This window comes from Homalodisca vitripennis, chromosome 6 (genome assembly GCF_021130785.1).
Source record: "Homalodisca vitripennis isolate AUS2020 chromosome 6, UT_GWSS_2.1, whole genome shotgun sequence".
Classification (NCBI taxonomy): Eukaryota; Metazoa; Arthropoda; class Insecta; order Hemiptera; family Cicadellidae; genus Homalodisca; species Homalodisca vitripennis.
Genome location: NC_060212.1, coordinates 129,508,527 through 129,526,546, shown reverse-complemented (window position 1 = coordinate 129,526,546; position 18,020 = coordinate 129,508,527). Strand labels below are relative to the sequence as shown.

General features: G+C 32.3%; 1 protein-coding gene across 1 annotated transcript; it reads right to left on the bottom strand.

Annotated features, from left to right (window-relative positions):
* Positions 1–1,708: 1,708 nt before the first annotated feature.
* Positions 1,709–3,706, bottom strand: LOC124364916. The gene is made up of 2 exons (XM_046820723.1): positions 3,442–3,706; positions 1,709–1,872 (listed from the first exon to the last, which is right to left on the bottom strand). Exons 1-2 carry the CDS (start codon positions 3,611–3,613, stop codon positions 1,712–1,714), a joined length of 333 nt encoding a protein of 110 aa, XP_046676679.1. The 5' UTR covers positions 3,614–3,706; the 3' UTR covers positions 1,709–1,711.
* Positions 3,707–18,020: the final 14,314 nt, after the last annotated feature.

Genomic DNA, 18,020 nt, shown 5'->3' with positions numbered 1-18,020 from the left:
ATATTTAACAACGGCACGTGTTTTAAAATCCTTTTATATTTTTACATTAATTTGAAAAAGTTAATTTCAAACAGGAAATTGATATTGCAGTCTCAACGTGTAGGCTGATTTGCCAGTGATTTTTTTCCACCTCCACCTCATGTTGGTTTAGTATGGTATTGTGAAACAAAATCTAACATATTTATTAGAACGTACTATTAGGCTACGGCCACACTCACCGTTTTTGTCGCTGCGTCAGAATCGCATGCGACGATGACGTTGCGTCAGAATCGCAGACATGGGCCACACTCGCCGTCAAAAACGCAGATCTCAGTGGCAAAGATGTCTTCTCTAAGTGAAGCAGACTCATTACTAGTGTTAGCTGTTAGATCTTATTTGAAAAAGAAAAGAAAGAGAAGATTTGGTATTCATCCAATGAACACAGTGCGTTTGAGCCAAGGCCAGTTTTATACATTAATGAGTTTTTTGCGTAATGATAATGAAAAGTTCTTCTCTTATTTTCGAATGAGTGCCACATCGTTTGATGAACTATTAGCTCTAGTGAGAGATGATCTGTCAAAACAAGACACCAGACTACGTCTGAGTATACCAGCAGAGGAACGCTTAGCTGTAACTTTGAGGTACGTAACAAAATGTGACAATTACTCTGATATTATAATAACATTTGACAAAATATATTAAATGCTTCAACGTTATCAATTATTCCACGTTCCTACTTTATATCGAAATGGAAAAGGAAAATTTAAGGAGGCGAAGTTCAGTCGTCTCTACCACTTAACCTCAGAACAAATTTCATGTTATTATAATTTTAAATCCATTACTTTAATAGTTATTTGTAATAGATTATAATTGTATTTGTTGTTGTAGGTAAATGAGATAGCAAAATATCAAATCAAACAAGTAATATTTGTAATGCAAGAGGTTATGTAATCTTACATTTAAATAATGCAGTAAAAATAATTAACACTTTTGCAATGAAGGTGTCCAGTCCAATTACAATTCTTCAAAAACACTAAACACATCCGAATTATTGTTACTAAGCGATTCAGAGGGTGTAGGGGACTGAATGTTAGCCTGGCGCTCTCTTGGAGAAGCATCCGTCCAATTAGGGTAGTTATATTGGGGATGATTAGGGACGTTTGGTAGCTGCTGCCACTGGTGACTTGAGTGGGCAAAAAATGCAGGGGGAGGGTTATAGCGTTCTACTGCCAAGGCTTGCTGCATAACTTCCGTAAATTTCATCCGAACCCACAATTTTTTGTCAACAGGAAGGTTTTTTAACATAGGCAAAAAGGATAGTAGAAAGTGCTTATCAGCTTCTTCTTCTTCATCCGTTGGCTTGCTTGCATTTGTCAAATGTTTAAGTACGGCCATTTCAAAGGGAGTCTGTCGATATTTTTTGTTGATACGGTTAGGCGCTGCTTGGTTGGGCGCTACTTGGTTAGGTGTTGCTGGTTCTGAAGCAACTACCTCAGTCAAATCTTCGTTGTTTTCTTCAGTAGCCGCATTTTCGTTTCCAATGTCGGGTTGCTCATCAGGAACATTTGTGGTTGTCCTGCAAGAAAATAGCTCTTCACCATTGAGTTCAGGATAAAAGTTAAACTCTCAAATTTTTTACCTACAACAAGTTAAACCTGTTAAAAAAAAACAAGTTGAAAAAGGTTAGGTTAGGTTAGGTTAACAGATTTGCTAATATTTTTCTTATTAATTCTTACCTCCTGTCAGTGTTGTTCGCAGTGAGGAACAGCAGTTGATCGAAGTACACATACTTTTTCTTCTTCTTTTGGCTACTGCCACTAGGTAATTTCAAGTTTTTCATCTCCCTCGCAAAACAATCTCGTAGTGATCTCCATTTTTTTTGCAATTCCTTTACTGTAATAAAGACAGTTTATGCAATTATATACTTTATCAAGGATACATGTTAGTAATGTAAATTACATTAACCAACCAGAAAAGTCCAAAAAGTTAGATTTGTTTCGTTTCAGGTGGGGGGGGGGTTGGGTTTTATGTTCAAGTCCCCAATAATAAACTTGAACAACTAACACAGTGTCTTATTACTGTGAGATAAAATATATATCTACAGATTTTGTTATTTGTTTCAGGTTTATTGCTACAGGAAACACGTTCAGATCTCTCGCGTTTGAATACCGAATTGGTAGATCGACTATAAGTAAACTCATCAGAGAAACTTGCACGGTTTTATGGGCTACTATGAAAGAAAAGTTTATGAAACTGCCAAATACCGAAGAATGGGAAGAAATTGCCAATGGCTTCAATACTCGTGCAAATTTTCCAAACTGCATGGGAGCCTTGGACGGAAAACATATCCGAATAGTGAATCCTCAAGGAAGTGGCTCGGAGTATTTCAACTACAAACAATTTTTTTCTGTTGTGTTGCTTGCTTTGGTTGATTCAAACTATTGTTTTACTGCAATTGATATTGGTAGTTACGGAAAAAAATAGTGATTCTAATATTTTTAGACAGTCTGCCTTGCACAATCTGCTAGTTAAGGGAAAACTTAGTATACCAAATGATCAAAGATTGCCTGATTCTGAAGATGACACCCCAATGCCTTTCGTCATTGTAGCAGATGAAGCTTTCTCAATGACTCAACATGTTCTTAGGCCATATGCTAAAAGAAATCTAACCACACAAAAAATATTGTTTAACTATCGGCTTTCACGAGCTCGTCGATTTGTTGAATGCACTTTCGGTTTACTTGCTAACAAATGGCGAGTTTTTCATGGTGCTATTTGTTTGGACTCAGAATTTGTTGTAGAGGTTGTTCAAGCCGCATGTGTTTTACACAACTTTGTACGTGTAAGAGACGGTTTTCAGTTTGAAGACACCCTGTCTTGTCCTTTAGAAGACATACCCGTGTTGGGCACTGGCGGCGCCCCTTTGACTGCAAAAGCAATCCGCGATAGATTCGCCAATTATTTCACATCCCCCGCTGGAAGCGTTCCTTGGCAATTTGACATGATTTAAATAACTTACTCTTAAGTATGCCATTAATAATATAGGAAAGTTTTGTAAATGAGCTTGATAAAAGTGTACATTACTGCTTTATAAACTGAAACTCCCTTAGATATGAACACATCATATTTATATTATTTTTTATTTATAATATTCAATGCTGTTCAGTTTCATGTAATGTGTGCATAACATTGATAGTTTTAGTAATTGTTGTGCTAAAATTATAGTAATTTCTGTAAAACCTTACAGTCCTACATTTTATTTTGTACGCTACAGGGAGCGATTACGATTTTTCACGGAAGACTGGAGTAAATTTTTTTAAGCAGTTAAATATTCTCTCTACTTGCACAATTACTGGAAAATGTGGTTAGGTTAGTTTTTCAGTCATTGCTTATTTTTTGTAAATGGTCTTGTTTTTATGAAAATAAATTCATTATTATTTCAAGTACTAAAATTTTACTCACCTTCTTTATTTTTTTCCTCATTAGTCATCTGCTCCCAGTTCGAAAGCACTATCCTGGCCACCTCAATCCATAGCTTAGATTTTAAATCACGGTTACTGTAGTCCTTTAATTTAAGATCCCAAAGTGGAGGACGGATGCTCACCTCGTTAATAAATAGTTCGGTGTCAAACATTTTAACTAATAGAATTATTACAACAAAGAAGACACTTGTCAAAGAGGTCACAAATAGAGTGAGGTGACTGAAATGGTATAGGAAGTAAGAAGAGTGGGGGAGGGACAAGTTGCGACAGGAACGGCGAGTGTGGCCACCTTCATTTGATAACATAAGCTGCGTTTTCGTCGCAGCGACCGAAAAACGCTACATGTTGCGTTCGAATCGCTGCCGTCGTCGCAGGACGGCCAGTGTGGCCGGCTCCCATTTAACTCCATTCTAAACAGAGATTCTCCTATCGTTGCGATTCTGACGCAGCGACAAAAACGGTGAGTGTGGCCGTAGCCTTAATATTGGCAAAAGTAATGAAATCATACCACTGAATATATTTAAAATATTTTATAGCAATGCCTGTAAATAATAAATTTTTTTAACTGCGCTTCTTGATCAACATACCTTTTTTAATGAATATTTTAATTTTAAAATATAAAGGATGAGTCAAAATAGTTGTTTCGTTCACTGCGCTCTTGTAACAGACTGATTGATTTGATAGCGATCGTATGAGAACAGTTATAAAAATATGGGAGGTTATAGAAGGCTGTATGGAATATTCCGACATTTATGACGTCATTGTCTGCAGTTTATGTATTTAGAGCTCCAGCTGGTGCTACTTGATTTTCCAGACACGTTTATACAGCAGCTGTCACAAATATGTTCCAAATATTTTCCCTATTAACAGTTAATAATGGTAGTGAGGTTATTGTTACTGTATTACAGTTACAAATAAAGTTTAACATCATGAGGATTAATGTCGAATTACAGGAGGTTGTTTTTACATAACTATTTATTAGAAAGTAGTTATAGTTAAAATAAGTTATATTCAGAGGGCAAATTATAATCAACGTCTAAATAATGCTGTAGTACTTGTTTGTCTAAACAGTAATGTAAGAATCTTTAGTAGTTTAAGAAATTATAAATAAAGAAAACTTTGTATTTGAGTAACAAAACTTTCTCTGTATAACGTCTTATTGTTGTATTTGAAGACTTTTTAGTTTCAAAAAGTGTTTCCCATTTTGTAATACTAATCATACGTTGATGCCATCGTATTGTGGGTTCCTTTTTATTGTCATGTCATAAGGTAGCATCTATAAAAGGTTTTTACCATTATACTATATCATTTCATTGGATTAGCTTACATGAATCATTATTATATTATGCTACGCAGGTATCAATAGGCTATTATACTTTCAAACACAGGCTGTAATTTTTTATTGTGATTAATTATTACATAATTTTTAAATTAAATTTTAAAGAAATTGCTTATTTATAGGAAGCATATAAAGCAAATTGTCTATGAGTTACTTAATGTGTAACTACAACGTGCCACAGTATGCAAAAAATGAATTTTTACGTAGATATGCATGATAATAAAGATGAGACTTCTGAGGACGTAAGTGGCCGGTGTAATAACAAACATCTACGTTTTTCGTTCTACGGCGCTCCTAAACATTAATTACACAACTACATTCTTGAAATAGTTTGACCTTTCTGTGGAGAGCTATTTGGGCCAAATATTCCAAACTGAAACGCATCTATTGAACGGTTTCTATTAAACTATTTAAAATCCACATCACGGGTAATGTTTTTGCGGCATAAGAAAACATCCTTTAGTTAAAAAGCAGGCATGGTACTGGAGTGTATGTTTTTTTGATTAACCACTGTAGTTATCTTACCCATAAATTTACAAAATAAAAAAGACTAAACTATAAACAGTAAATATAAATCTTGCTGTTACTAAGCGATCGAATACTAAATAATGTCTTATATTTTTGGAATTTCTTGATATATCACTTCTGGTCCAAATTATTGAAGGCGCTATATTACATGCGTAGATATAAAAAGACTAATTGGTTCTAAAACCATTATGAAGGATTATGACAATTTCATTTTACTTTGGCCTATGGATGAGATTTACTTAACAGTTTCACGATAAATTTATATTTACGTAGTTATCAGAACCATCCATTATTGATAGCAAATAAGGTAGGATTTTTAAACAGTATTTAAATCTCTTTTTTATTTTGTCGTTTCACTACTCATCAGTTATGCGTGCTTTAATTTCCTTTTGCTAAAATTTACAGTTAAAATTGCATTTTTACTTAAATTTCCATTGTTATTATTTTGATAGCCTCTTTGTCATCAGTGGTTACAAAAAAAGTTTAAAACTATAAGAACTGTTACTTCTTTGTATATATAAGAAGAAGAAAATAATTCATATATTACTGAATGAACGGGACACTTGGAATTTCTATGAGTCTTACAGAACATTAATACAAAAGCAAAGTTACTTAACAATTTAAAGCAGAATCCATTACTTAAGATAACTTTGGATGAAACTTTAGATTGAAAGGCGGAATTTAACAAAAAATTTAAATTAGAGGTGTATGCCTCTTGCCTTGTGCACAGAGACTTTCTTTCCTTGTTTTAAATACACTGTACATTGAGAATTTCTTATCACTGATACATAATTTAGTTAATGTTAACATATTTTATTTCCATTTTTATTCGAGTTGTTTTCAAATGCATTTAATTTGTCGTTCTTTCTACTGCAATAGTTCTTTCCAATCAGAATAGCACGTCTGAATCAAGTGTGATTCATTTTACAAAGTTTAGAAATATAATTTTATTATATCAATTTCTAAATTAAATATATTTTTTTATATTTGTTCATGCTTTTTTTAGGCCAATCAGCAATAATTATTTTTAATAAATATACGCTTAGTTTACTTTGTAATTTTACGTTTTTAATGTCAAATTTACAGAATTAGGAATCAAATAGATAGATATATTTGTGATATTATGTTAAGTTTTACTGTAAAGAAATATTATGAACAATACTTTACTTTTACAGTAAATATTTTCTCAGAAAAACAACTTTATGTAAGAAATTTCTAAAATTTTATATATAAGGCAAGGTGGATTATTAAATTTTATTTGTTGCAAAATGTATACTAGTGAGACCGTCTCTTTTCAGAAATAAACTCTTTAATGCATTACATATTGAGGATATGATATTTTATTAAAATACAAAGCAAGTATTCATCGACATTATTGTAAATTAGTTTTAAGTTACAACTAAGACAGCTGAAGGGTGGCAAGTCAAAAGGAAAGCAGCAGAAAATACAATTATAACAAATGAGCATGGAACAAATGTTATCTCTATTAAGTTAATATGAGTATTATTAAATGGTTTAACTGTAATAACTCAATAATTAAAATGCCGTTGGAGGTTACATATGGTTTAAACCAAATATAGAACAAACAATCTAATTAAATTTCATTAATTATTGGTAACCGAGTAAGAAATACTAGCTTGTTGCAAAATATGATGCATTTATTGTAATAAAACATAATAACTACATTTTCATATAATTACACAAAATAATAAAAAGTCAAATACAGAATAATATACAAGATCACTGTAACAATTTGTTTATACAAATAAAACATAAGTGAGATTAAAGTTTTCACCAATATAACCTTTGTTATGCTTTACCACACCCTATGTGACAAACTACGGTATGATCATTATTATGATGTTAATTACTCCGGCTTTTAAACCCATATAATATTAGGGAATACATGTCACCAGGTAATGTCACAACTTATACGTATTCCGCAATTTTAATTAAAAAAGAAAGTATTTTATACAATACACTCAGTAATTCAGTAAATGTCTAAGTAAAATTTGCTTCTTAGTTAATGGATTTAGTGTACAAGCTCAATTATTCATTCAGGTGCCTAATGGCTGAAGTGATTACCGAGTAAAATTACAGCAACCCTCCCAACATCATAATTTTTTTTAATTTTCTTGAATAATTAAAATTTATGACACTTATAAAATTAAATATAAAGATTTAACATGATATGAAAGCGTAATTTCAAAACTATAACTCACTTAAGCAAGAGTAAATAACTATTCTATCAGTACATTTCCGAACAATAATCCCACAATACAAATTAAAATATAAATTTATAATCACTTGTGAAAAAAGAAATATAATTATGATCTAATTATTTCTACTATTGTATTATTGTCTTTGATCTTTTCACCCATAAAGTGACTACAACGCCAACAACAGTAAAAAATATGTTTCCAAAGTCCTGCAAAGTAATAATGTGCAGTGTGAGTTTGAAAGTACAGATACAATCTTTTTAGTTTTTTATGGATTAAGATGGAGAAATGGACTCCGGACACCTGTCTAGTATATAGAAGTGAGCTTTTTATTCAATGTTATAACTTTTACCATTTCCCCAAAATATAATTTTGAAATTATTTTGAAATACTCGCAGACATGCAAGCCACAGTGTTGAGATGCTCCATCCTGCTGGAACAAAACTTCATTACGATAGTTGTTTACGATTGTTCATTAATTGAATAGCTGGATAAATCAGATTTTTTAACACTTCCTGGTAAATCTCTGGATTAAGTATTCTATCAATAAAAAGGGGCAAAACAAACTAATACCTCAGAATGCCAAGGCAAACGTTGAATTTTGCTGGGTAGGTTGCTCTCTTATGCAATGAGGGTTAACATCAGCCCAATAAATAAAGCCCAATAAAGGGCATTGTGTCTGTTAACGTTACCGCTGAACATTAAAGTTCCTTTATCAGAGAAAAATTTTATTTATTATAATTTTATTATTATCAATGTGCTGCATCCTTATTTCACAAAATTCTACATGCCGATTAAACTAGTCGTCTCTTAGCTTATGAACTAAACGAATCGTGTACGCTTTATAACCATGTAATGTAAAATTTTACAAACTGTTGTTTAAGATATACCTAATATTTGACAAATATTTCTTGTTGAGGTGTGAGGATCCTCTACAACAGACTGTAAAATGTTAAGTAAAAATGGTTCGTTTATAGCCCATTTTTGTCGCCTAGATTTGGGGTGGTTATTAACGTTGCCTGTTTCCTGGAAACGTTGGATTGTTTTTTAACTCCTGATTTATATACAGGGTTTCGATTGGGATAAATTTCATAAAATAAATTCCTTGCTTCATTGCAAGATCTCACCCGGTCTCCACATGCTCGTATCATCAAGGTTATAATGTGTTCTCGTTCACTTAAACACTCCATTTAAATGTAAAGTAACTCAAAAACATGTATTACCATTGTTAGTGCCAAACAGAAACTGAACATGATAATGGACTTCCTAAAAATTTATAAGATAAGACAGGCCTACCCTGCAGCAGGTAAAAACTGTAAAACAGATTTGAGTTTCTAAGGAAAGTGGTTGTCTATTGAATTTATTTACCTCCAAAATGCGGATGCTCATGTTTTTCCTCTATAAATTTTAAAATTAATTTCATTAAGCTGCCATTTTTTAGAAAGCTATAGTTTCCACTATGTCTTTTACAAAGACCTTACAAATTAGGTGTCAATTAACGGATCTTTACATAAAAAAATGTGAGCCGCCCCGGAGATTTTGGAGGAATGGGAAAATTTGTAACAGAGACTAAAATTTTCATTTCTATTTCCTAGAAAGGTGGTCAAGTTTCATCAATAAATTTTATTTTTAAAAAAACTAAATAGAGTGTATCCATACGTTTAACTCACACTGTAGATTTCTATTATTTTTTATAAATGTGCTATTGTTAAATAGTATCTAATTCTAGTTATGATCGAAACAACATGATGTGATATATTTTTCTATTAAATACAGTCTATGTGCATGAAACAGTGTATGATTTCAAAAATGAAAGAAGAGCGTTTTATTTGTGCAATAAATTCTTAATGATCACACATCCGTGAATACGGAACAGAGAAGCCAGTATGAACCACACTACAAGATGCTGCAAGGATAGAAAACCAACCGACTTAAATTACTTTAAAACTCCACTGTAAAATAGCCTTACATTATTATCGGTGTAGTGGGGTTGTTGGAGTAGCCACCAGCCCAAGCCTTGGGCTTGATTCATAACGGATAAGCAGCCATTCTGATTGTTGCAGAGATGCTTTATCAGCAAGGTACATTTGTCCTAGTTTACCAGCTGACTGTTGCCTAATTAGCTCATGTTATAGTTGGTAGTGTTATATTAATGTTGCCAAACACTAAGTATTACTTATTACTACGTTATTTGATATATAATTGGAAAAGATGAAATGGACACATAGAATAAATACCAGGAAAAAACACGTAAATAACTTTAACTCATTCGTAATACGATGTTTAAAGAGGGCGTGAAAAAAACTTAATAAAAAAAAAACATTTAAATGATAGCAGCGTAACAAATTAGTAACACTGGATGAATAAGGTGTTCTCCTATGAGTTATTACTCAATGTCATTTGTGTTGTGAGGCAACTGGCACTTGGAGCACTTACAGAGATTACGATGCCTCCCACACTCAGGTATTTGTCCCACAACGGAGTACAATATGTCTTGTGCAACACAAGATGTGGGTTATATCTGTAATCCCCTATGTGCTGTTATTCAATGTCTAGTACTGTGAGGCAACTGGAATTTGGAGCACTCACAGAGATTACGATGCCTCCCACATTCTGGTATTTGTCCCACAACAGAGTACAATATGTCTTATGCAACACAAGATGTGGGATATATCTGTATTCCCCTATGTGCTGTTATTCAATCTAGTACTGTGAGGCAACTGGAATTCGGAGCACTCAAAGAGATTACGATGCCTCCAACATTCTGGTATTTGTCCCACAACAGAGTACAATACGTCTTGTGCAACACAAGATGTGTGATATACCTGTATTCCCCTATGTGCTGTTATTCAATGGCTAGTACTGTGAGGCAACTGGAATTTGGAGCACTCACAGAGATTACGATGCCTCCCACATTCTGGTATTTGTCCCACAACAGAGTACAATATGTCTTGTGCAACACAAGATGTGGGATATATCTGTATTCCCCTATGTGCTGTTATTCAATGTCTAGTACTGTGAGGCAACTGGAATTTGGAGCACTCACAGAGATTAAGATGCCTCCCACATTCTGGTATTTGTCCCAAAACAGAGTACAATATGTCTTATGCAACATAAGTTGTGGGATATATCTGTATTCCCCTATGTGCTGTTATTCAATGTCTAGTACTGTGAGGCAACTGGAATTTGGAGCACTCACAGAGATTACGATGCCTCCCACATTCTGGTATTTGTCCCACAACAGAGTACAATATGTCTTGTGCAACACAAGATGTGGGATATATCTGTATTCCCCTATGTGCTGTTATTCAATCTAGTACTGTGAGGCAACTGGAATTCGGAGCACTCACAGAGATTACGATGCCTCCAACATTCTGGTATTTGTCCCACAACAGAGTACAATACGTCTTGTGCAACACAAGATGTGGGATATACCTGTATTCCCCTATGTGCTGTTATTCAATGGCTAGTACTGTGAGGCAACTGGAATTTGGAGCACTCACAGAGATTACGATGCCTCCCACATTCTGGTATTTGTCCCACAAACAGAGTACAATATGTCTTGTGCAACACAAGATGTGGGTTATATCTGTATTCCCCTATGTGCTGTTATTCAATGTCTAGTACTGTGAGGCAACTGGAATTCGGAGCACTCACAGAGATTACGATGCCTCCAACATTCTGGTATTTGTCCCACAACAAAGTACAATATGTCTTGTACAACACAAGATGGGGGGGGGGGGTGGGGGGGGGGGGGGGTGGGGGGGGGGGGGGGTGGGGGGGGGGGGGGGTGGGGGGGGGGGGGGGTGGGGGGGGGGGGGGGTGGGGGGGCAAATCATGAATCAGAAATATAGCACTACTGCTTTTAATATTTTTTTATGATTTCTTGCTTATTTATTAGGTTAAATGCACAATCATTGATTTCCTTAAAAATTTTTTAGTATAATAATTAGACTTTACATTTACTTTAATATACAGTTTTGTTTATTATTTATATTACATTTTAAGTGTAATCCAGAAATCATACTTATATTATTATTTTTTATATTGTATATTTAGATACAACATTATTGATGTACTTATAGGAGAAGTCTTTAAAATCTCAATAGTAAGATAGAGCGCAAGCTGTACTAAAATCTCCAATCTCCACTGACAGGAGAGACGGATGTTCATGATAAACATCTTGGGATCAAGTGCAGATTCTTAAGCTCTGCCGGGCGATCCACTGGTGAGATAAACCCGGCTCTGAGTTGAACTGCTTGATCTGCTGGTTTCATAAGCTTTAACCAGTGTTTTTGTTAACTGGCGAAGTGAAATACAAATATTTCATTTATTTAGTTGTTGGAGTAAACATATGTATTAATCGAACCTTTCATTTCTTCTAAAAACACCACTTATACAGCCCTTCAAAATCAATTATTTTATGTATCTTTATAATAGTGCAGATTTATTTTTTTTAGACCATCATAACATAAACTTTAAGAAATTTTCGTATTAATATAAAAAAGAAATACATAAATATTATTACATATATATGAATTTACTACTTTAAGAATTGTCAAGTTATTTAGGTTATTTTGAATTCTCTCTGTAGAGGGTAATGGAAACACAAAAATATATATTCCTACGTATATTCTTATTTAGATGAATATGAAATTACTAATGTAAACATGAATTTATATCTAAAAATTTTGACTAAAGGAATATGTTGGCAAAGCAATCTGTTTTTAGGAGAAAAGAATAGCTAAGGTTTAGAAGTTGTTGCAAACCTTCATATACGATTCATAAATACCAAAATAATTTTGAGACCTCCTTCTACCTAAAAGGAATTTTTAATTTATAAGCAAATACTGAAAATCATTTAAATATAATTAATTGTAAAGTATAGATATCACGAATGAGCTAATTTTAAAACGTAGGCAACCGTGCAGTCTAAATATAAGATTTCTATTTCTACCTTTTAAGTTTAATTGAGTTGTGAAAAAAAAACTAATAATCTACATCAAAACTGAGTAAAAGTGTGTTGTTACTTATTAATAATAAATAAGTGGATATCGTATTGAATCTAACTGGAATATAGATTTAACTATTTTTAATTTTAGGTTAAGAAATATATACTCATATTATACTTACACCATATGATTGGCAAGGTTTTAAAACTACCTGATGTGTGCTATCTAGATTGTATAATATTTTTACCTTTAAATTAGGTTTAGAATTAAGTGTGTAATAGTGAAAATCCTAACATTCAGCAGTGCCTCACTCTTAAATAGACCTACATTGGTAATAAACCAATGTCCGTGAAACATTTTTCGAGATAATATGTGGACAAACCTACGCGGGGCATACGTATAATATTTATGATTATTTTAATTCCCTTAAACGTAAAATTTATGCGAAATTGTGGGTTACGCAGCTCGCCCACCTTTGTCCGTACCCTCGGTAATCGTTTGTCGAAGGTATGGATTTCTGTAAACCTGATACAGTACAGTACATTAAGCTCTCGCTTCCGAACACGTGTTCGCTACAATACCTAGTGCCTTCAAGTAGTCTGGGACTTATAATTGTACTCGAATATAAATATTTACATACCTGATCGGTATTGTATGGCCACTCAGTGAGAAACGGACGCGATGTGCCCTGAACATTCTTCTGTCAGAAAAATTGCATATAGTATCCGGTATATTAGTTTGTGGTTTTATTTTGTAATAGTCAAAATTCTGTAGCCTTAAGTAGCAGGTTACGTAACATTGCATACAAAATGTTAGTTGTAGCTGAAAATTTGCAAAACTTGTAATATACAAGAGTGAAACAAAAATGGAATACATACTTATATGGTAAATTATTGTCATTACTTGTTTGGCTTGCCTACCTTTACTGAAACTAACCGTACAGAGCAATTTCCTTCCATCCCTCAGTTACCAGGCCTCTTCAATTTATAACCAGAATAAGATCTGCATAAATTCCAGTAACTTGTTACGAGTAACTGTTGTACTCACTTTGGCTGTATTTTAATTCTCGTGTAAAGAAAAGTAAGATATATATTAAGAATTTTACTACTGGTATGTAAAAAATGTTTTTCCATACTGATATAATAATGAAATCCCACACATTCATCCTTAACTTGATTGATTTTAGTACAAGCCATTGTAATGCAATAATTCATAAAATAACTATGGACGATGTAATTTTCCTACACAGTTACTCATAAATGTATTCCATATTTTGGCAACAAAGTTCTTTTATGTAACGATGTATATTTCTATTATAAACCGTACAAATTAATCTCCTAAAGTGTATAGAAATCTAAAAGTGTCTGTCTGTATGTTCGTGTTTGTGTTACTCATTACCGTAAAAATCTGCTATAATCTCAAAACAATATAGTAGTTGTTGAAATAATGATGGTTCTTAAGCTAATTCAGCAGCAATAATAAAATATTAAACATTGATTAGTCAATCAAATTTAAGAATACACGATTTTTTCATAGAAATACAATTTTTTGTAACAAGAGGATAACTCTTAATAGTTTTTTTTTGTACTTTTGATATTTTTATTCAATAATACGTTTCAATTTGGTTACTGCATACTATATTAAGCACACACACACTCCACTCTTAAATTAAATAATAAACACATACTCTTTTGTTTTTAAATTTAAATGCGAAAAAATAATATCTAGTGATATATAAAGTGGTCTACACTTGGTCTAAGGTTACGGTAATAATAAATAATTAAACAAAAATAGCGTATAATAAATATTATGGTATTGCTGTAATAATATATTGATTATTAGCAACAGCCAAACTGTGCATATACACAAAAACGAAGGAAGCCATCCATTAATTTGCTTTTAATACAGATACGTGTGTAAATCTTAAACGTTATTAGTAATTCTAGTAAAGTAGTAATACCTTTTTCAGTGTTATATTATTAAGGAATACAACTTTATTTGAATATAATTTGAGGTTTAATTTATATTTTTTACAAGTAGTCCGGTTGTAAAATAAGGATGCAACCTCGGAATGAAAGATAATAAGCTAAAAATTTGCATACGTCTTTATTTTGATGGTATAAAAACTTACCTCAAAAGTCTCATATAATCACGTGTACGCGTCTTTAGATATTTAAGGTCAAAGTTCATGAAAATCAGTTTTTTGCAAATATCTCGTTTCCCTTACGCTAAATGACTTTGAAGGTGGTTAGAGAAATTGTAGAACTGAAAATCCTCTTCAACTTTTGTCTGAAGTAATTTTATGTACGTTCAACCCTTTTTGAGATACAGCGCAAAGAGTAGGGGACCGCTTACCTGTATATACGATAATGCGAGGTCAGCCAGTAGAATACAATAAATAAATTAGTTATATTGTTAATTATTCATTTAATATTATTATTATTATTATTATTACTTAATACTATTATTATTGTTATTATTATTATCATTATTATTAAATATTTATTATTTAATACACCGAGACGAAACCACTGTGCATATATCATCGATGGTGGATTTCTCTTGCATCGCGTTGTATGGAATAAAGATGATACTATCTCTGATATTTTGAATAAATACGTTCAAATATTTACAAACACATTATGGGTCAAGTATCGTTGTTGTATTTGATGGTTACTCAGACAACACTAAGAACATTAAAAGCAATGGAACAATTAAGAAGAACTGCTGGTGTGTCAAAATCTTACGAACTCGCTCTGATGAAACAATGGTGGTGCCAATCAGCCAAGAAAAATTTTTATCGAATTCATCTAATAAAAAAATATTTATAGACATGCTTATCATCAAATTAAAAACTGTTAATATCACTACAAAACAAGCCAGAGATGATGCTGATGTTCTCATTGTAGAAACAGCTATTGCAGAGTCTGAACTTAAAAAAAAAACTTCTGTCACTGTAGGCGAAGATATTGATTTGCTAGTTATCTTGATAGGAAGTGCTCAATCACATCAACAAGAAATTTGTTTTCAAAAAAAATGGGTAAGGATAATGTGGAGACAAAACTGTATTCATCGAAAAGTTTTGATAAATACCCTCATTCTAAGAAACACATATTATTTTTACACGCATTTAGTGGATGTGATGCGACTTCTGGGCTTTATAAAAAAGGTAAAATATCGTTCATTAAAATGTTTGAAAAACATCACGATTTAAATCAATCAGCTGAACTATTTAAACAAAAAAACTGCTCTGAACAAGAAGTATTTGAAAATGGAGTACGTATTTTCTTAGCAACGTATAATGCTCCGAAATCAGAAGACGATATAGACTCTTTTCGATACACCCAGTTCATCAAATCAAACAAGACTCAACAAACTAGTGCAGTTATCAAGTCTTCCTCCTTCAAGTACAGCAGCTCGTCAGCATATCCTTCGTGTCTATTATTAGACCCAAATTAGGTTGGGAAATGATTTAGAACCCCAGGAATTCGGCTGGGTACTGCAAAATCAACTCCTGGGACCAATAACAACATTATTACCACCAGCACCAGAAGAACTGCTGAATACAATATTTTGCAATTGCAAAAAAAGGTTGTGCTTCTAATTGCGGATGCAGGAATTCAGGATTGCGATGCACTTTAATTTGTGGGCAGTGTAATGGACAATCATGCCTCAACGCTTCATCAACTTCAGATGGTTTCAATGAAGAAAGTGAATATGCACATGATATTCTTGAATCTTTCTATTCTGATAATTTAGTAAACGAGAATGATGAAAATGAATCCGATATTGAACAACCAGAGGAACAAGAAGAACGAGAAGAAGAAGAAGGAGAGGAGGAGGAGGAGGAGAAGAAGACAATGAAAAAGAAGAAAATTTAAAACAAAAATATTAATCACTAATAATGAAAACAAATATTTTATACTTGTAATTTTAATAAATTGATTATTGGATCAATAAATAAATATATAATTAAACTTCATTTGAAATATTTCTTTTAATATTGTATGTTTTGTAAAAATAAAATAAGTATTATTTAGAGAATATATAATTTATAATTAATATCTATAAATATGGTATATTAAATAATAAATGATAATAATGCTAACAATAATAATAGTATTAAGTAATAATAATAATAGTAAGTGAATAATTAACAATATAAACTCATTTATTTATTGTATTCTACTGGCTGACCTCGCATTATCGTATATACAGGTAAGCGGTCCCCTACTCTTTGCGCTGTATCTCAAAAAGGGTTGAACGTACATAAAAATTACTTCAGACAAAAGTTGAAGAGAATTTTTCGTTCTACAATTTCTCTAATCACCTTCAAAGTCATTTAGCGTAAGGGAAAAAAGATATTTGCAAAAAAACTGATTTTCGTGAACTTTGACCTTAAATATCTAAAGACGCGTACACGTGATTATATGAGACTTTTGAGGTAAGTTTTATACCATCAAAATAAAGACGTATGCAAATTTTTAGCTTATTATCTTTCATTCCGAGGTTGCATCCTTATTTTGCCTTATTTTACTGAGTTAAAGCAGGTGCAATCATTTTACATTGAATATATTATCTGTGTTCAAACGACAGTGATTAAGCGTATGATCACACTACTAGATCACGTGGAGAATGACTTAGGTACAAATAGCTAACCAAATTCAGGCATGCTGTATAATAGATCACAGTTTAGACTAATGATATTTGTACTAGTATAATGGTAGCTGATATAAAGAAATATTCCTGACTTTAGAAAGCTAGCTCAGAAAAAAGCAAGAAAAGACTATATGGACCTAAAACATTATTCGCACTGAAAGTGGAAAACAGGTGTTTCGTAATTTTAACATCTCAGGATTAATCCGACATCTTTAATATCTCACGAATGACCCACTAATAACGTACATTTTTCAGGAAGAATATTTCATTTTAATTACGTGATTATAGCCTGAAGATACGTTTCAAACTAGTTTTAATTGTTTCAGTTTTCCTCCAGATCTAATTAAAGTAAAGAGCTGTAATAAAACAACTGCTTTAAATAGTTGGTATCTTAGCTCTTTGGTATGATATTTAAACTTTCATCTTCTTTTCAACGCTATATTATTCGAGTAATTCTGTTTGAAGATAGCAAAAGTGATGAAGTTTATATTTAAATTACTGTTTTGTTTGCTAGATGTTTAATTAAGTCCTGGATAACTAATTGGCTATTACGCTTATATTAATAATAAAATATTATTGGCGTAAGCAATTTGTAATACATGCAATTAAGTAATTAAAAAAAATATATTTATAACAAATTTTGCGACAAAATTGACTTTGGTGTAATAATTCTATTTTAAGGCTACTTTTGAAATCTTATGAATATAAATGACAAAATTGCTTGTTAAAAATGGTCAGAAGGAATACCCAAATACATTATATACTTTTAAAAGTGACTTACTGTATGTTGTAGTCAATCTTTTGTTACTTAACACCATAACAAACTAACATGAGCCCAAGTTGTTAAAACTATGAGATTAAA

Coding starts and splice junctions, on each gene's coding strand:
- LOC124364916 (XM_046820723.1), bottom strand. CDS start 3,613: ATGTTTGACACCGAACTATTTATTAACGAGGTGAGCATCCGTCCTCCA. Junction 1,873..3,441: donor TGAGGAAAAAAATAAAGAAG/GTGAGTAAAATT, acceptor TCTTTATTACAG/TAAAGGAATTGCAAAAAAAA.